Source organism: Nestor notabilis, unplaced genomic scaffold (assembly GCF_000696875.1).
Source record: "Nestor notabilis isolate BGI_N333 unplaced genomic scaffold, ASM69687v1 scaffold22030, whole genome shotgun sequence".
Classification (NCBI taxonomy): domain Eukaryota; kingdom Metazoa; phylum Chordata; class Aves; order Psittaciformes; family Psittacidae; genus Nestor; species Nestor notabilis.
This window is the reverse complement of record NW_009911016.1, coordinates 81,130-101,543: the sequence shown is the minus strand read 5'-3', so window position 1 is coordinate 101,543 and position 20,414 is coordinate 81,130. Positions and strand designations below refer to the sequence as shown.

Here is a 20,414-nt window from a genome sequence, read left to right as displayed (position 1 = left end):
ATTTTCAGTCATTGTCTTAAGTTTCAGCCATGAATTAGTGGGAGACCTTTCTGAACATGATCCCAGGACACTGGTTGATGATGCCTCAGTAATCTTAGTAATGTATTGCCAGTTTATAGTTAACAAATACTGTTACAGTTCTTTTAAATAGAACATGTCTGGTTGTTTAAAATGAAGTACAACTCATATCTTTTTGTAATAGGGCTTAGCTGGACCAGAAGGTAACCCAGGTCCTAAGGGTGTAAGAGTAAGTAAGCATTTTAAGAATTTTGGCATGCTTGTCTATTTTTACCCATGCACTACATCAGAAGGGGGATGAGGAATTTCATTCAGCTCTGCCAGTTGTATGCCCAGTGAATCATTATGTTTTTAGAGAATCTACAAATGAGAAAATATAGCATTTCTTTCAAAATACATGTTGTAAGCATTTCAGGTTTTTTTCCATGGTGAGCAGCATAGAGCAGTCTTCCGTTGTTGCCTGTCCTCTTACTTGGAATGCATGCAGTCAAGAGAAGGAAAGCAATACTGAATGTGGGTGTGTGAGAGCTGGGAGTGAAGAGGAGTGGATGTTTTCTGCCTGAAGCATTATTTCCATAATGGAAGCTGTCAAAAAGGGAGACATATCTGGCATTTGCAATCTGTAACGGCTACAGAAGTTGATAAAGGGAAACTGTCTTGTCACATAAAAACCTTAAAAATGATCCTGAGATTTTTGGAATGGTTCAGTTGTAGTCATGTATATCCCAGGCATTGAATGCTTTTAAATGCTCTGCTGATTCAATATTTGCTTTTGATTATTATTGGAGATAAAATAGGTTGGCTTTTTTTCTGGGTGTGTCTGACTGTTTTGTATTTTTTTTTTTTGCTTTTTCTCTTTTTTTAATAGGCATATGTGCATGCCTACACATGCGTATATATATATAAGTATTTTTTCAGGCTGACTCTCACCATCAGGCAGTAGACATGGATTTCCAGAAACTTGCATGTTGCTGGTTGCACCTAGGATCTGAAGGAGCCTTTTTCTATGTGTTTTCTAGGCGCTCAGCTTATGCTGTGCAGGTTTGCTGAGCAGTATGCCGTGTTCTCAAGTATCTATTAAAATAATCTTACTGTGTTATTAGGCTTGCTTTTGTCCTGTTTTGGTTGGTTTGTTTGCTTTAATGTAGTTACTAAAAGCCGTTACCTGCAGCAGCTTCTTAAACATATGCCTATTTTTTTTGGGTGTTTTTTTTTTTATGTCAGTTATCATTACAGTGATGGGGAAAATTAGTTTGTTGGGATCAAGTGCCAACAGATATTGCACCCTCAGGGACTGTATCTTTTACATTTCTTCAGTTTATTTTTGCTTAGATTCTCAATGCATTTGTCTCATTCTCCCCTCAACCAAGACATTAAGTGATTGTACTCGCTTCCTGAAAAGTTACTACGTCTCTGTTTACACAAAGCTAAAAATGGCCAACATATAAGTAATTTTAGGGAAGAACACCTGTCAGGTCTTAAGGCTAAGTCCTGTATATGAATTCTACAAGCAACTTCCAATAAAAAACGATGTTGCAGCCTTGTCGAGGCAGGCTACTGTGCCATGGAGGTGTATAGCAACATCATACAGTGTATCTTTAGAGCTTTAAATTTAGAACATTCCTGCAACCTATACTCTATCATCTGTTTTAAGAAACTGTAGAAGAAAAAAGTGCCTTTGTTTTCCTTGCTTTCAAAAGGGCAACCCAAAACCCCAAATCATTACAATTGGAGGACTGGAGAGAGATGAAAGCAAGGGATTCTTTTTTTATTATCTAATAATATTTCTTTTGCAATCTTGGTTTGAATCTGGAAGTTTGGAGTTCACTTCTAGTATTTTTGTGAATAGCACTACCATTTCTGCTGTGCCAACAGCATGTTTCTGTGTCCATACAACTGATCATATGAGAGGATTGATTTCTGCCTTTGAGGGGAAGATGGGAAAGAAATGCATTGTGACTGAATTTCAAGAAAAACACTTTGCCTATGACAGGGTAAACTTTCTGGGACTCTGACATATAGCAGTGATCACAGATGAGAACATGCTCTCTGATGTATTTCATTAGTAAGATTAACTTCAGCAGCTTTTTTATATTTCATTTATTCTAATAAATAAGGTCTCTAATGCAACTTTATCTTACTGGAACGCTGTCTTAGTGCTTCTTCATTAATTGATTCTATACCCTTGTAAAAGGAAATTGTTTTTCCTGTTGGTTGGAGAGTAAATCCTAGTCAGAAATTTAAGTTGGTGGAGCTTCACTGGTACTTTCAAATGAGCCTGAATTTAATCTCTGGGTATTGAACTTACAGCTGGCCAATACTGAAGGACAAACAGTGCTGGTGGGAAATAGCCTTGTAATCAAGAATTTTTCTTATGTTTTTTTTAGGGTTTCATTGGACCTCCAGGTGTGGCAGGACAGCCAGGACCTGAAGGAGAAAGGGTAGGTTTAATGGCACATTAATGAAATATTGCTGATTGGGTGGTAATGCAAGGTATGTTAGAATGGGGAAAAAATGTATGTGGTATAACCATTCATTTGAATCTTTTTCTAGAAGTAAAACTGATATGGAAGAAACTAGGGCAACAAGAAAAACTTCTATAGGTAGACTGGGGATAAAAGAAAGAGGAGGCAGAATGTGGGCCCCTCTGGAAGAAAAGGGGATACCTGGTCACCTGGGACATGGAGAAGGCTGAGGTCTTCCATGACTTCTTTTGCCTTAGTCTTCACTGACACATGTTCCATCCACACCTCCCAAGTCACAGGAAAGGGAAGGGACTGGGAGAATGAGGAACTGCCTGCTAGGTTCAAGATAATGTAAGGAACGTGAAGGTGCACAAATCCATGGGACTAGAGCAACCTGGTCTAGTGGAAGGTGTCCCCATCCGTGGTAGGGGGTTGGAAGTGGATGAGCTTTAAGATTCCTTCCAACCCAAGCCATTCTGTGATTTTATTAAACAAATAGGTTATATCTAATTAGTCTAATCAATTAAATGCACTGGTGCTAAAGTTAAATGGGGGTCAGCAGCTGTAAATTTTTATTTTAATTTAATCTAGAGCTGCAAGGATTGGTGGTATTTTTTTTTCTTACCACCAAGGGTCTATAATGAATATTTTTCATTAAAGCAATTTCATTCAGTCAGAAATTAACAATTATTTGTAAGTTGCCAGATGATGTTTGTAATAAAATCAGTTCTAGAAATCTGAATCTCTGTCACTCCATACGTGAGACTTTCCTTGCTTTTCTTAGGCACAAAGGATGTCTGGCTTTGTAATTTGATGGAATCAGGATATGGCCCTTCTTTATAGTTGTTCTGATGTGGCCACAGTGAGGACAAGCAAAGTATGTGTTTCTACCACCCTGTTATAGGACATTGTCTCTATGATTCTTTGCTAACTTTTTTTTCTATGGTGTTTCTTCTCACGACATGTTTTCCAACTAAGTGGAGGTTAATTACTTGAATTTAAGCTATTGAAGAAAAGAAAATCTACTTACGATGGGTTATTTCTTTCTCAGGGCATCCCAGGCTTCCGTGGAAGAAGAGGTCCTAAAGGGAGACAGGTACAGCTTCTAACGCTTGTTACAATTTCTGCTGCCAATGTACCTGTAATTCACTCTAACTTTAATCAGATGAAAAATTTTAGGGTTTTTTTTTCCATAGTTGACTTTTCATTGGTTCTAGTTATTACTTTGCAGTACTGAAAATTCTGTGCAGATTACAACTACTTCAGATATTCTGAAGTGGGGAAGATTTAACATGATGAGCCTTGTGGCTGGTTACCGATATCAGTTAGCTGAGGGTTAAAAGATGACAGAACACAAAAATATATTCTGTATAATTAGTGTAAGCACAAGATGCAGATATGATGCACATTTTGTAAGTCTGATTTTGGTGTTGGTTTAAGTGCAAATCAGCTGCTTCTGATGTCTGATATTTCTAGACAATGGTAAATTAAAGCTGTCCTCTACTTAACATATATTTCTACAGCTGAGAATAAACACAAATCTGCCAAGTATACATTATCAAGGTTTACATATTTCCTGTGGTATATCTTCAATGCAAAGTGCTTGTTTTCTGCTGCAGCCTTATTATTTTAAGTCTTTGAAGCTATCCAGGAGTTTCCAATTTTAACTTGCTTGTGGCTTGAGATTGAAAATGGCAGTAGCATTTCTTAGTTGTGCACTGAGTTGCACTGAGCAGTTCAGATGATTATCTAGAATGTTGAACAAGCTTCCTCAGCAGTAGTAGTGTGGCTACTATGTATGCTATGAAAGTTGCAGACAATTCTAAAACCACTCAAAAAAAGACACTAGCCTTTGAGAGAGTTCCTTTTGATATAACACAAGGCAAGCAAAGTGTCACTAAGTTGCTAGATTCCTTTTTGTGAAGCTGCTATAAAAGCTGTAAAATCAAAGAATCTGTTTTTAATTATTCAGCTAGCAGAACAGAGTGCTCCTGTGCTTATTGACCATACTGCAGTTTACTTATAATTTGAATCAAATGCTACTTTGTGCATCGGAGTGGTGAGCAAGGAGGGGTCTGTGCCTTCAATACCTTGCAGTAGTTGGCAGTGTATTGTGCTGGTGAGTCTCGAGCAGTATTTAAGAAGAAAAACCTGAATGGAAAACAAAGGCTTGTGCTCAATGTGGAAAAGGAAGAGGAGGTGACAGCAGGGTACTCTGAAAACATGTTTTGCATTATAACCTCATTCACAGCAAAGGGTTTCACTGAGGCTTCTGATTCCCAGTGTAGTAGTTTGTTTCAGTCCTGTACAGTTGGTGCTGTGCATGCTATGGTAAGCAGTTATTTTTCATTTACAATCAGATCACAACTTCTTTCAGTGCCAGGCTATGCTTTGATAAGGACTTTTGTTTATATAAATCGATTTGGAGAGGTTTCACTTGGGTGACAGAGCACCAAAAGCACTTCTGCACAATGCTCGTGATTACCTTCAGTCAGTCCTGGTTCCTCTGCAGTGTCATTTCCTAAATCTCAAGATTCATTCCAAATCTTTTCTATGATCTATAAAGTACTCATTTGAATGAAGGCTACTAATACAGGCACAAAAACAGGGGAGCAATTGCATGGGAACCTGACTTGAAGTACTGTAGTGGATTGCAAGCTTAGAGAATGTGTGTTATTTTAACCCCAAACAATGATAGCTGTGATGACAACGTCTTGTGACACAATGTCCCAGAGTTAACAAGATCAGTGCTTTGGGGCCCGGCACTGTCACTAAAGGAAATTTGGTATGCGAATTGCATATTGCCTGAAATCAGGCTCCTCACTTTGTGTTCTAGGATACAACTTATTTCTTTGGACAGAACTTCTGTCAATAATAATTCGGGGGGGGAAGTAACCTGACTACCAGAGATCCTTTTGAAATAAAACAGATCCCAAATATGAGCTCATTTTTGGAAAATAATATTGAAGTGGGTCTTGCAAAGGATTGCATACTTCAATAAGCCTGCATTTTGAATTGTAAGAGTTACTCATATTTGTAACATCTCTGGCATATATGAAATGGAACAAAATACTCAATTGCCAAAATCTTTATTGTAAAGATTATAGAGTGAGGATTTACTTGAATTTTAGATTAGATTTGCATACAATATGCTTTAAATAAAATATTTCATAAGAAAAGCGTATGTATTCAATTTCTTTCCATTTTATGCTTGTAATACAAAATCTGGCTAGTTCTGCAGTATTTTTAATGCCTTGTCTGTCCTGTTAGTATGATTCATAGTGCTTTTACATACATAGTTTGACTACATTTGGGAGGATGTTTTTGCATAGCTTTTTCTATGTGAGGTTAGTTATAACCGGTGGTCAATGTGATAGAACAGACCTTGTAAATTATACCAAAAATTTATTAATCAAGTCCATTTTAACTGTAAAAAAATGTTCTGTTTTATATTAAAATATGAATAGTCATCCTTTGTATGCTTTATAGTAATGTTAAATGATAATATTGATGTAATAAAACACCTGTTGAACAGAAAGATTATTACTTCCAATTTTGGATTTTTATGACTGTTCTCGTATGTTGCATTTTTCTTTCATTTTTCTACCAAGAAGTTTTGTCAGCATTAGTTAGAACATGCTGTTGAAAATGGGATTGTGATGATTGTGGGTAATCTGTCCATTTCGTAACTCATGCTATACTAGGTTCCTGCTGTATATAAACTGAACTGTTATGTGACCTGCTTATATAATCCAGTGCCTGGTAAAACTGTCCCACTGCATTATCCATTTCACTTTTGATGCCTCATTTGTGTGTTGTTTTTGTGGGTTTGGTTTGGTTTTTAAGATACTCATGTGTGTTCCAGCAATTCTGTCTCTTCCAATATCTACCAGTGGTATCAGTACAACCAAAATACTACGCTATTAAAGGGAGGATTGTAAATCAATCTTTGCCTACATCTTATCAAGCTTTTAACAACATAAGCACTGTCACATTGCATACTGCATGTGTGAAATATTACAGTACATCTTCAGAGCTGTGCAAAAATTTGGCTAATGGTGCACAGATTGAAAATCAATTAAATCTATTGTCATTAACCTATGAACTTCTACTTTTTAAATAAAACAGTAGTAATATAAAGACCTATACTGTCACATCTTACAATTATGGCTAAATATTCTTATTTGTGAGTTCCATGATCAGATCCTGAATAATAATTTCATTGTGAGAGACCTTCCTATCTTTTGCTTCCCTGAATTTGCAGGAGAATACAGAAAAAAAAATCCAACCAAAATCGACCAAACAGATGGTACAGGGAGTGTTAAGCATGTCTCAGATTAATCCACAGTATTGTGCATGGTGATAGGAATTAAAAGCCTATAAAGTTGTTCCAGCACATCACATGAGTTTGGTATTAGCTTCATGTGGCTCTTCCAGGGAACTAGGGAGATCTGCCTGGCAATAGTATGCGGATAAAAATAAATTTTAAATTATACAAATCACATTATTAAAAGTAATTTTTTTTTTTTTAAACTCAAACAAAAAAAAACCTGTGAAACCTAAACCACTTTTCCTAAGCAACTCGTGCCTTGGCAATGGGCATCATCAGAAAGAAGAAAAACAAACCTAATAGGAAGCAAGAAAAGTTGGAGCCAGTAAAGTGGTTGTTTAAGTCTCTAGGTGCAGAGCAAGGCAACTATTCACATTGCTAGGGACAACATTGTGCCAGAAGGATGAAAAAGTTGATTTCAAATGAACATGTGTTACACTGAGACTGCAACCGTTAATATTTGGGGAAGAGTACGGAAAGAACAAAAGGAAAGGACAATTTTAGTGAATGCTGAAGGTAACAGCTAAAAAATGGAATTAAAAATACTGACTAGGAAAAGAGACTCCAAGCAAACAATTTGAGTAATACTTGTTTAATATTGCTCTTAAAGCAGTTCAGTCATCTGATTTTCTGTTATGCTTACGTTATGTATAGTGATGTTTTTTTGGTTATGATTTTAGGAGACAAACACCGCTGTTCATCTGAAGTGTGCAGCTGAAACTTTCTGCTTCTCCATTTCCTCCATCTTACTCACTGAATCCACTGGCTGATGTCCTAATTTCTAATATCTATAGGAATTTGTGTTCAGACCAGCCTTCATGTCTTGAATAATAAAGAATGAGCTTTCTCTCCTCTGCTTTAGGGTTTTCTGGGTGACTTTGGAAATAGAGGCCCCCCTGGCCCAGATGGGAATGCTGTAAGTATCAGATTGTGTGTTGATTAGCATGGTAAAATTTGTAACACTCACTCCCCTCTCAAATGGAAAGGTGTCTTTTGCCTCAAAAGTAATGTCTTGAAGTCCACAGGAAGATCTTGGACTGTTACTTTAACATGGAAATTGCTAGGATAGAACTAAAGTAAGCAGTGGTATAAAAAAGAGAGAAAAGAACCAGAAAGTTGATGAGCGTACAGTTTCCACTGCTGCATGTTCTAACTACTTTGAGAATCAGATGTCTTGCTGTGCTCATTGCATTACTGATGAATGTTTTGTCTTCAGAAATTCTTGCATTGGGTATACCTTTGCATTGTTTATTCAAACCGTTATTCTAAGATCACCTTAACAAAATGGGATTCTGTGTGTGCGCCAAACCCGTAGTTTTCATATGCTTGTTGCGTGTGCATTTGATAGTTGATTTCATCCTTTGAACTGTTACTGAATACAATTACACGAGTATGTCATTTAGTGCATTATAATCAGTATGATAACAGCTTTGTCCTTGGCAGCATGTGCAGACTAAAGTGCTCTTGTGGTATGGTATTCAAACTGTGTCACAGTCACGTCACTTCTCTGGCTGCTCTCAAAGGAGCTTTGCTGTCTTGCTGTATTTGTAGAGAAACTTTGGCTGCGGACTCCACACTCAGGTTTCTTTCGATATGAGAAATCAATGAAAGGGCTTCAGGACAGATAAGGGAACAGCAATAATTGCTGGGCAAAAGAGCGGCTGATTTGCATCTGCTTTTGTTGGATGCTCCTTTGGAAACTGCTCTCGCTTTTTGTCTAATGGTTGTTCTGATACGGACCAGAGCCAGCAACTGGGCAGAGATGGTCTTGTTTCTGAAGGCCTGCCCTCTCCTGACACCCATCTTAGAAACGTATTTTAGAAGAGCTTACATCAGTTTTGCTGCTTGATTATTGATGTTGGGTGTCAGCATTTTGGAACACAGGAAGAAATTTAGCATTTTTGGTCGAGGCGAAGTTCCCCTTGTGAGAGTCTCAGGTGATGTCAGTATGGTGTTTTGCATCTTTAAAGCTCTCTGAGGGGTCGTGAGCATCACCAGCTGCTTTGCAAACTACATTAAAAAGTTAGTTCTTCCTTCCCTTCCTGTACTTCCAAGTCTCCCTCCATTCCTGATAAAGCAGACATTGTCTTTCCAAGCGATCTGCAGAAAAACAGGGGTTTAATAGAAGCAAGCTCTAAAAGCTTGGATCTGAAATTACAGACTTGCACTTCACACAGAAGCCTGTTTTAATCTGCCAAGACAGCTGCTGATCTTACTGCCTTCTCCGACAGGCAGCAACACCCTCTCCCTGCCTCCCCCAAAACTCACCCTGCAGGGCTTGTTCAGGCAAGGGGCCAGAGCTGCAGCTGCAGGGGGCTGCAGTGCTAATGGAATATTTACAGAGCCTGTTCCTGAGCTGGCAGTGGAGAGTAGGGGCTGCCTGGGAGGCCTGTGGTGGCAGGAACTTGAAGGGAAGACATTTCTTACCGTGTGCTGACTTGACGCTAATGACGTTTGTCTCCATGCCTAATTTCTTCTGCTTAACTGAGCAGCACCATCCTTCATTCCCACAACACCCTCTAGGTTCTCTGAGGATGTCAGTCTGCCTTGAAGGATGTTGATAGAGCATTCAGTTTCCCGTGTGGCTAGTTTGGAATAGGTTGGAGAAGGTGTAAAGGCACCAGGGGAGGAAGGAGAACACAAAGTTGTCCTCTGTGCCATGCTCAGCAGCCATGCCCTCCCTGTTGGACAGCATCGGAACGGGCTCATGTATTTGCCTAAGAATTCCCTTCACTATGGGTGCTGATGGGCTGCAGTGAACCCTCTGTATGATATCCACTTAGTAGCAGATCCCAGGTTTTGCAGCAGCCTGCGCAAAGCATACTGATCTGGAGGTTTACAATAACCCTTACACACTGACAAATAGACTTGGCAACCGTTTTCCAGAGTACTTTAGCTTCTGCTAAGTTAAACTTGAGTGCAACAGAGCAGTAGTAGAGTACTGTTGAATTTTTTACTCTTACATAAAGTACAAATCCTGCAGTTTGTATCAAGAAATATTTTTTCATAAAGAGAATGTAGCCTTTAATTTGCAAAGGTCTTTCTGTGACCTGAGGTGCTGTCCTATTTATCTTTAAAAGGAATCTTAATAAATTCTTGTTGTGGTTTGCTTGGGTTGTTTGGGGTTTTTTTCTCACCCCCCAAAAAAAGCTTTTTTCTTCTTTCCACTTTAAATGTCATTGTAAAAGAAAAAAATCATATTCCTAGGTAATGCAGGAATGATTTTATGCAAATACCTTGAGATCTGATTCCACAAACAGGGGTTTTAATAAGCCTGTTCCCCTGGACAGTAATAAGCTGTCATCCTTCAAGAACTCTCTATAAGAATTCCGACTGACTTGCTTTGCAGATCACTTTTGTTTATCTTATCACTGCGAATTTTTTTAAATGCTAAAATTCAGATAATCTAAAATTCCTTTTCTTTGAAGGGTTTTGTTGGTGGTGTTGGTCCTCCTGGATTTCCAGGGCTAAGAGTGAGTACACTTTATTACTTACTTTGTTGTGGCTTCATTAGAATATTTATCTTGCATGTTTATGAAATAATAAAAACAAATGTAGGAATCCAGGGATTTTAACAGATTTTTAGTTAGCCATGATTTTACTTAAAATCACTCTACAAAACCGCTGTCGTGTTGGTATGGAGTATTTCTAAATTTGGTTTGGATTTGTATACTTATTTCTGATCTGGTGTGTCAGGTTTTTTTATTTGCAATAGCCAAGTTTGCTAGTTTATAACCCTGAAGCCAGTATTACTTTTTGAAAAAATGCAGTACTCTCAGATATTTTAACACAGCCTTTATTCATTTCTGTGTATAGCTACCAAATTCTAAGCAGAATCAATTCCTAAACAGAATTAGTTTATCTTGTATACAGTATCATAATCAGTTTCTTTAAAAATGTTTTTAGAATGTGATGCTCATTATGGAGTTGCAAGCAGTAGTTGTATAAATACACCAGAGAAGCTCTGTGACAGGAGTGAGTCCTAGAGGAGGTGGGGAAGACTGATACTGTCATAACATCTAGTCTTACTCCCTTACTTTAAGTAAATCATGTGTTTACTGATAGAGGACCTGGATTTTTTTCTTGATGTTGACTCAATCAAGGCTGGCTACCCAGCTGTGTTCATAGTTCATAACATATGGGAGAAAATAGCATGTTTACACTTGAATTAAGAATCCATGATTGTCTCCAGTGGTGGGGCTTTTGATATCTGGAGATCTGAAACATTTTGGTAAGTTTGTTAGTTTACACTGATGGTCATCTAACTTTTCCTTTGAAGTAGAACAGTTGAGTTCCATTATTAATATCTTTTTAATGATATGTTCATAACAAAAAATATTCCTATAAGTTGTCCCTTGCTGCTTGTTTGGGATTGTTATGACATTGCTATAGTAAAGGCACACAAGCTTGGTCAGGGAACCTCTGTGGCTTCCAGACTTCAGCATGCAAACATGACTCATTGTGTTCTTGTCAGCTGATATATGCTAGCCAGTTGAACCACTCATGAGATTAGATGTTGCACTTTTGAGAATTTGCCTTGACTTATAGGTTGCTTTTCTTTCATGTGTGACCATTTATGGAATTTCATCTCAGTGACTTTAATAATTGTACAAATGTATCTGAGGTTTTTAAAAAAGCCTACTATCACTTCTAAAAAGATTCTGTTACTGATTATTTTGACTAAATTAGCCATTTTGATTCCACTGGCTATGTTGCTGAGTTGCAGTCACTAGCACAGATTGAATGTCAATAATTCTTTGTGAGATAAAGAAATAATTTTCAGCCACCACAGCTTTTGCCACTTCTACATATCCAAATATAACCATAATCAGAGCTACTTCTTCAAAGAAAAATTTGATGGCATATTTAGATTTTGACCAGCATGAAATCAATAATTGTTTTTTGCCTGTGAAGTCCATCTCCTGTTTATATGTGAGACTCTTGCACAGTTCCAGCTGTGTAAAAAAGATTATGTGCCACTGTGCTCTACATAATTTGTATCCAAAGTAAAGACAAAAAAGTAAAGCATAGAAACTGACATTTTGTACAATTACTAAGCTGATTCTTCCTGTCTATAGTTTTTAGTTTCGCAATGTGACAATTTGAAACAGACTTTGACAAGGAGTGTGCTGATATTCACACCTTTTGTTGGAATTGGAGTTTGACCCCCAGACCTGTTGGAAACTTTACATCATCTGCAACAGCTCCATTTGACTGCAAGGAATTAGGGGTCTTTTATGGAGAGGAGAGCTCCTCTGATCCCTAAACTTATGTGTTTGTAGCTGAGGTGCATGTATATAGGCTGAAAACCAATGACATTTTGGAGGCAGAGATAGTTTTGCCAATGAGCTTCTGGTCTTAATGTAGTTTAGTCCTTGGGGTGATAAATATGTGAACAAAAATAAGTATGGACAAATTCTTACGATATAGATGTGTGGCTCCATAAAAGTAGTATCATTGTACATCCTTCTGACAGCTTAATATATCTTTATAGATATATTAGGGTGGTTTTAAAGTTATCTTCTTTAATTTAGCCAAGACACATTAGCATTGCTCATATGGGGTGGTTAACTCTCTCTGGTAGATAAGACCTTTCTGGTACAGTAAGATTTTGCAGTTGAGGAAAATGCTCTAGCAGCATTTCCGCCATGTTCCTGAACACTCTTTGGGAGTTTCCAAAGCATCAGCAATTCTAGTTGGGATTTTGAAATAAGGTCAGAACATGGCTAAAGAGGACTTCAGTATCTAGTTCATGAGTCTTTTGTGGATACTAATACAGTGTATAGGCTTCATCAGTAAAATTTACTATCATACATTCCTCTGTGGCTCTGAATTACATCGTATTAGTTACCCTGGTTCTCACATTCCCAGTCAGTAAGATAATTGGAAGAGCTGTGCTTTGTTCCAGAGTTTCTTTACAGGGGACCATTGCCCTCTTTAAACTATAGCAGAATTTCGCTAAGACTTTTGGGGTATTTCTGGTGACCCTAAAATCCCCAAGTACAGCTTGCGTAGTACAGCCCTGTTCCTTGACCACCCCTGCTCTCCAAATGGGTTTGTGCACCCTGGCCTCTGTTTTCACATGGCTGTTATTAGGCAGATGCTAGTGGTCATCCAAAACTGCATAAAGAATGTTTGTTCTGAAATACTTAGTCAATTATAACACGTTATACTGTTACAAAATGCAGTATTGAACATGAGATTAAATATATTATTCTGTCAGACAACAAAGCATTAATTCAAGTAGCTCGTCCAGCCCAGCTGTATGCAGTGTCAGGAGCTAATTGTATTTTCGTGTTTGTTCATGTGAACAATGGCAAAGTGAGCAGCATCAGCAAACTGAGACCAAGAATTCCTTCCTTCCATGATTTTTACAATATACAAAGCTGTTGCCAAGCTCAGGGTTTTGGCTGGGTGAGCAGTCAATCTCTCAAAGACTTGCAAGGCCATGAGTTTTAGTAAGATGAACACTTTCAGAAAATTTACGACTAAAGGTACCAGACCTATCTTCTATTGTTACTTCTTTTTTTTTTTTTCCCCGCCTTAAAAAAAACCCAAACACACCTAATTCTAGGAAGCATTATTTTTTCTTTTTTGGGATCTTACGTTTTTGATAGGTAAAAGCAATTTGGTTTTAGTTTCACCTGTCGCATAGAAATGGTGGAAAAGGTATGTTTTATGTAGCTGAAAAGACTTCTTTATTTTCCGTCTGTCAGCAATCTGATAAGCATGGGCTGACACATAGCACGGCAGTTGTAGACAGAGGATGATTTAAAAATCTGACATATTTACTAAATAAACCCTTTTCTTATCAGTGAGATTATTTTTCGGTTGTTCCAGTTCTTTACTTTTATTTAGGTCAGCTAATATCCCTGGAGACTGTGACAGGAGCTTCATCAACCTGAATTTTGTAAAACTCTTTTGGAATTTCTTCCCACTGCTTTTTTAAACTATATTTCCCAGCTCGGCATCCCTCTGTGATTTTTCAGTCGATGCTAATTTTACCATAAAAATGCATTTCAACATACAGTATCATTAATACAGAAATGCTTATACCTAGAATATATGGCACAATTAAGAGACAGCAATGTAAACAATTTATCTTGGCATCAGCTAATATGACAGAATATATCATTTAAGCAGTCATGAGAGGCTAAAGCAATATAGAGCTGCAAGTTTCTCTGGAGCTTTAGCAAGCACCATTGAGATGCTAAGTCATGAGTCTTCCTATGAGTCTTCCTTTTTCTTCAGTGAGCCATGAGCCTGGTGATGGCTGCAGAAGACTATTTTTGCTAACATTGCTGAAAGAGTCTGTAGAGAATAATGAATGCGTGCTGAACTGGAAATCAGTAGGTGTCCATCTCATGTTTTCCATGTCACTCTCAGCAAGTGGCAAATGGTTTATGTATTCATATTTGTTGCTAAATGCTTGCATAGCCACAGAGGTATAACACTGCCTTTTTTTTTTCTTTTTATTTTAGTTTCCCCAGAGGTAGAATAGGCAGAAAGTAGATTGACTTTCCCCTCTGTAATATAGTTTTAACTGTGGCTAAATAATTTTTTCTGTGTAGCTCACCATTTTTGGGCTGCATGGTCTAGTGTGAGGCATCCCTGCCCATGGCAGGGGTTTGGAACTAGATGATCTTAAGGTTCTTTCCAACCCAAACCATTCTATGATCTTTCATTAATTGTATTGGTGTTGCTGTGTTGATCTTATAAGATTCTTAATTTTCTTAATTTCTGGTTTATGTTTCTTTTCCAGGTCATAAAACTGTCCATATAAATCCCAGAAAGGAGAGATGTAGTAAGGGCTTTGAAGACACATGAAAACAGAAAAATTTAGCATGCTTGTTAGAATTTAGGTTGTTTGCACATTTTCGATATTTCGAAAGAATCCTTTTTTTAATTTTTTAACTTGTAGAAGTGACTGAGAGATGAGAGACCCCAGTAAAAGTCACTTTTTATGACCCTACTCATGGTAGAATAATTCTTTCAAGTGAAATAATTTGATGCTTCCAGAGTAGTGATGTCATATAACCCTGAGGACACAGGGAATAGCTACCGAATGTGCAGCTGCAGTACAAACGAAAGCTTCCTTATTCTGAATTGCCTAATGCACTGCTATTTTCTCCTGAATACATAAGCTACAGGAAAAGAGGGAAGCTTGATTTCTTGTGTTTCTGCTGATGTGGTTGGGAACTGTAAAGGTGGAGGGCTTATAATAGAGATACCTTTTCCCCAAGAAATTAGCCTGAAGATGATTCTGGTTTCTGTCTGTGGTGCAGAAAATGTCACATTCTGTTACCAGTCTTCAAGTTATATCATTTCATCAAATGTTTAATGCAGTCACCTTTCTTGCTGTCTCATAGGGAGGCATTGGGCCAGCAGGACCAAGCGGACCATCAGGAATTCCAGGGCCCATGGTATGGTGTTAAACAATCGCACAGCCTGGTAGCTATTCTGCTTTCCAAATTATAGACAAGCATTGGATTTTTGTTTTCTTCCTTTTAATAGGGTCTCCCAGGGAGTGTGGGACAGCCTGGAATGAAAGGTGATAAGGTGATTTAAATATTTCCATTATCTTAGAGATGTATAGTTCTTTCAGACTACTTTCATTGAATCTTGAGCAAAATAATATATTTGACAAAGCCTTCCCCTGTTTCTTTTGATTTCTCTTCCAATTTTTATTTTTTGAAATTACTTCAGTCTCATGATTTGGTACTTCAGACAAACTTACTTCGGGACAGAGCACTTACTGCTGGGCATAACAATATCCAGTTTCCTGGAGGGGGTGGTTTGGTGGAACATCTTGCATTGTCATCCAAGGATCTGTGTTAATTTTAAGTAGTAAATATTGGATTAGTCTTTCTCATTCTCTAATTCTGATAACTACCCCATTTTAAGCCAGATACATATGTAAGTATAAAATAATATATTGTTTAGGGTGAACATGGCCTTGCAGGAGAGCCAGGAGACCAGGGGTACCCAGGAGACAAGGTAATTTATAATCGCATTGTTTTATAAAATTGTCCAATTTCAGCAACTTTGTCAGGCTTCTGAGTCTCTTAAAATGCAGCAGGTGAGTTGCATAAAAGCAGAATGCAGTAGTAAAAGTTACTGGATACCACTAAATTAATATATTTATAAGAAATGCTGTGCTAATTAAAACTTAGCTCTGGAAAGTAGTGAACAAAGATGACTAAAGGGCATGGGCAGAATTCTGGCTGCTCATCTTTGTGTTCAGAAATGCATCAAACAAGAAAGGAATTATGGTATGATCTGAAACCTGCTAAGAAACTGTTGTAAAAGATAGTTTTCCCTTCTGCAGCTCACCTGGACCAGCTGTGGTTAGCAGCAGCATGTGGTCTGGCATGCTCCTTCATATCGTGAAACGCAGATAAATACGTTTTTGTCTTTGGCTAGTACATCAGAAGTCACTGAAATAGCACATCCTGTGAGAACTCTTTTGATGGAAGTTGAATGTTACAAAATATTTCTTATCCTGCAGAATTATTTTAAAGTCTGTTTCAGGTGGCAAAGTGTAGCAATCTTTTGTTTCCAAAATAACGTAACAATACATTTTCATGTGTATTTAATAGCTTTTGCTTTTCAGGGTGCTCTTGGTTTACCAGGACCCCCAGGGATCAGAGGAAAGGCAGGACCCCCAGTAAGTTTGCACATCAATTTTTGTTCTCGACATATCACTATATATTGTTGTTACATTTGATCTGCTTCTTTTTGGCGTATAATTAAGAGCAGCCAATACTTAATGCTTTTAAAGAATTAATCACTCCAGTCTCGATTTTCTTACGTGCAATCAAGCCACTGTCTGATAAACCTACTAAGACTTCATGAATGTGGTAGGCACTTAAACTCAATTAGAAAAATACTTTTTGTCCCAGAGAATTTATAATATAAACATTAATCCTGCAAAAAAAAATCACACAGTTTTGCTTAAGCTTAGATGGAAAAACTCAGCCTTTTTGCCGTTAAAGAAATAATAAATAAGTCAGGCTTTAATTTTACTCAAGGAACACCTAGTTATGGCAGCAGCAAATTGGAAGAACAGATAATTTAGAGAAATGTTTAGGTCAGTTTTTCAGTGTGTCAGTATTTTATATAATGAAGTCACTGTAACATGTGGATAGGGCCTAATTTTACTATTAATCACAAAACTGCCATTTCTTTGGCCGTTGTTGGATACTTAAACCATGTAGGTAGGTATGAAAACTAATACCCGTAACAGGTACTTCCTGGACTTTTAACTAATATGTGATATTATTCTGAAAACTGCTGTATATTTAAAGGCAGTGTTATATGATTATTTGGACCATCCCAAAACTCCCAATTTATTTGTCTAAAGCTACTTAGCATTTTTTGTTGTGAATTCAAAGAAAGGCGATTATAGAATTGCCTATTTAGTGGAAAAGTCATCTGAACACTTGCTGTCTTTCTTTCTGATAGATGTTTTATTGTTAAAAACAATTATCATGAAAAATCTAACTGCTTGGATTTTTTTAAGGGGAAAATTGGAGATCCTGGATCCCAGGGACCGTTGGGTCCTCCAGGACCTGAGGTAAGAAATTGCTTGATAAAGGTAAATTAAATGTCATTTAGTTCTAAATTACAAAAGACAAAGGTAAATGGGTTTTCTTCTCAGAAGATTGTTGTCTTTGTTGAATTAAAAAATACTTTTTATTCAGTCATATTTAATAACTGAATAAAAAAACCATCCAATTCTCCTCCATAAGGTACAAAAGATTCTACATCATAATTTTTTAATGTAAAATATTAATATACAGGATCTTTGATTACAAAGTAGTTCCTCATTTGCCTATATGATTAGGAGTTGCTATCTTTTGAATCCAAGTGTTGTGGATTACACCTTGAATGAGGCTCATTTGATTTCTCGCTCATATTTCCATTCATGAATTCTACAGGATGTTTACAAATGGGATTTTCCAAGCCTGGTTATATATTTATCTCTTAGACAATAACTGTATTTGCAAGGAATGTAAAAAAGAAACACCAGTTACATAGGAAGCAGTGCCAAGCTCTTGAATCTCGCAGTGCAGCTTACTAAGAATGGTATAGTACTATGGAAGTCTGCACAGAAACTAAGTCAGTCTCTACGTTGTTCAGTTTAGGTGCTTTTTGTCATTCATACTATGGGCTCTAGGAAAAAATGCTGTGGGCTATACAGGAAAGACATACGCACACACAGACATGCATATATTTGCTGGAGAGATGAAAGCAAGATTTTTCTTTTTAATCAGCCTCTTCTAAAGGATGGTTTGGGGGGTTTTGGTTTGTTGTCATTTGTTTTGCTTGGGGTTTTTTTTGCCTGCCTTTGTGTGTGTATGTGGTTCGGTTGTTGTTGGTTTTGGTTTGATTGGTTTGTTTTGGGAGGGGATTGTGGATTTTTTTTGTGGGTTTTTTGTTTTGGTTTTATTATTGCTATCTTAAATATATCTGGAAGATATTTATTAGCAATGATGATTATTCTGGCCTTATAAGATACAGTAACTCTGAGAGCATATCTTCTCAAACCAAGGCTTTGTATCTCTACCTTTAAGTGGGAGCCCAGGTCTCCCTGAGCCTCAAAGAGCAAATTACTGGGTTTTATTCATTTGTTGTTACAGCTCATCTAAATCCTAAAGAACACATTTTCCTGCTAGAGATGAGCCTTCACTGAGAAAAAACGCACTGGGAAATGTGTTGTAGCAACACAAGATTGTATTTTCAGAGTAAGCTCGTGTTTTAGTCAATGAGTGTATTTTTGTGCCCTTGAGTTAAAATGAAAAAAGCACAAAGCCTGTGCATGCTGCCCACAGCTGCCTCCCCCTGTGGCTCAGGATTTTAGATTTTGTGAGCTCATTTGACTGTTTGAACCCACAACGCCTGTGCTCACTGAGTACGCTGAATTATGTAATGCTTATTGTTAACATGAATTAAATGAAACAAGGTTTTAACAGGCTTCCACATGTATTCAGAATATTTTATAGATAAATTTTGCTCTGCAAATCACATTAAATTATCCCCCAAGAATGAAGGTGATAGTTTCCTTCAGATGTACCTTCAGATGTTCTCTGAGTATTATAAATAGGTTTCATCTGGAGCAGAGGGAGCATTAGTCATAATCTTCAATAGAACTTTTTTCATCTGTGCAGTATTTTGATGTGAAGTCTTTAGCTTATTCTTTCAGGAAGGTACTCATATGGGATTCAGCTGGTATGTTTCATGCTCAAGGCAATGGGATTACAAAGGAAAAGGATACATTCAAATAATAGTTAAACAATCAAAAAGGCACATATTTTCTAAGTGAATCACTGGCTTGAGTTGTTCATTGTTATTTTTAATGCATGTTTTCTCTTATCACATGATGTTCTGAGGTTGTGCAAACAATGCTGTGAGTGCAGTGATAACATAGCTTTCTGTTTCAATATTGCATCAAATGACTTGCGTGCAAATGACTTGAAGGAAATATAGAAATAAAGCAATTTTATAGCTTACGTAGTTGCAAGTTCTGGCATACATCTGAAGAACTGTTCCTGCAGAATTGCTCATAATTTCTGATTGGCTTTGCAGAGATTCTTTGGTGTTCCTTTCATAAATTTTATTTGACATGTCTATCTCTTTCTGATTTTTTTTTGTTCTTTCTTCAGAAATACGTATTAATTTTGCAGAAATAGTCAATTTACGGTAACTTTTTAATAATATTGAACAGTGCTTGTTTGTGTGACCCTCCTGTGTTTTATATTTTCTTCAGAGTGATTATGATAATGCAGTCTGTGCCTGTTAGGTCCTAGCCTGTTTCCACAGACCTTCATTAGGTGCTTTGCATAGAATTTGTTGTCTTGGAGATTTTCCTTTTTCGGGCAGAGCTGTGGTGGGGCTTCACTACAGAAGAAGGGACATGCAGATAAACAAAATTTGATTTGTGTTGCTTCACCATGGCATTATTTAACTCCTAATGTTCTGAATCTGCCTAGAATAAGGCAAACTAATATTTAAATGTTGGGGTTTTTTTAATTTGATTTTCAACACCTGCACTGCTTTTAGGTGTTAGAAGAAACAGTAGTCTTGCAAATAAATTGAAATCTCTGCCTTACTTTTTTGGTCTGGTCTGATCTGCATGGGCAGGCAGTTGTTAGCAGCATAGAAGCAATGTACAGTAAAATAATCCTCCTGCAAGAGAACTCAGTTAATTTTGCACAATGATTATATCACTGACTGTTAGTTACTAGTCTCTTTTCTAAGGCTTAAAGTTAGGAATACTTGATTTTCAAAATGCACAGAGTTGTTCCTGATGATATTGCTCTGTACTCAGGCTTTGCCTAACCCCACTGTCTCTTGCATCATTAGAAGCATGCCTGAAAGATGACCTGTTCCTCAGACCTTAGTAATTTAACTGTTATTGGAGGATTTGTAACAAAAAAAAAATTATGATCCTGAATATTTTAAAATATATACATAACCTGGTATTTCTGTGCCTAAAGAAATGCCCATGCTTGATGCTTGTTTTCACCATAAGAACAATGCTTAGCATCATGATATGTATTGGAAAGTTCCACAGAAGTAGCTGTTGATGTTGAATGACC

The 20,414-nt window shown here is 37.3% G+C and overlaps 1 protein-coding gene across 1 annotated transcript in view; it reads left to right on the top strand.

Moving 5' to 3' along the window:
- Nucleotides 1-202: 202 nt before the first annotated feature.
- The window catches only part of COL24A1 (collagen, type XXIV, alpha 1), a gene marked incomplete at its 5' end in the record, with an annotated part of 98,999 nt that continues 78,787 nt past the window's right edge, over nucleotides 203-20,414 (top strand). Inside the window, 8 exons of the mRNA XM_010012745.1 lie at nucleotides 203-247; nucleotides 2,406-2,459; nucleotides 10,242-10,286; nucleotides 15,183-15,236; nucleotides 15,328-15,372; nucleotides 15,854-15,892; nucleotides 16,427-16,480; nucleotides 17,336-17,389. Of these exons, the coding sequence (XP_010011047.1) occupies nucleotides 203-247; nucleotides 2,406-2,459; nucleotides 10,242-10,286; nucleotides 15,183-15,236; nucleotides 15,328-15,372; nucleotides 15,854-15,892; nucleotides 16,427-16,480; nucleotides 17,336-17,389 (390 nt within the window). The remainder of the gene's footprint in view (nucleotides 248-2,405; nucleotides 2,460-10,241; nucleotides 10,287-15,182; nucleotides 15,237-15,327; nucleotides 15,373-15,853; nucleotides 15,893-16,426; nucleotides 16,481-17,335; nucleotides 17,390-20,414) is intronic.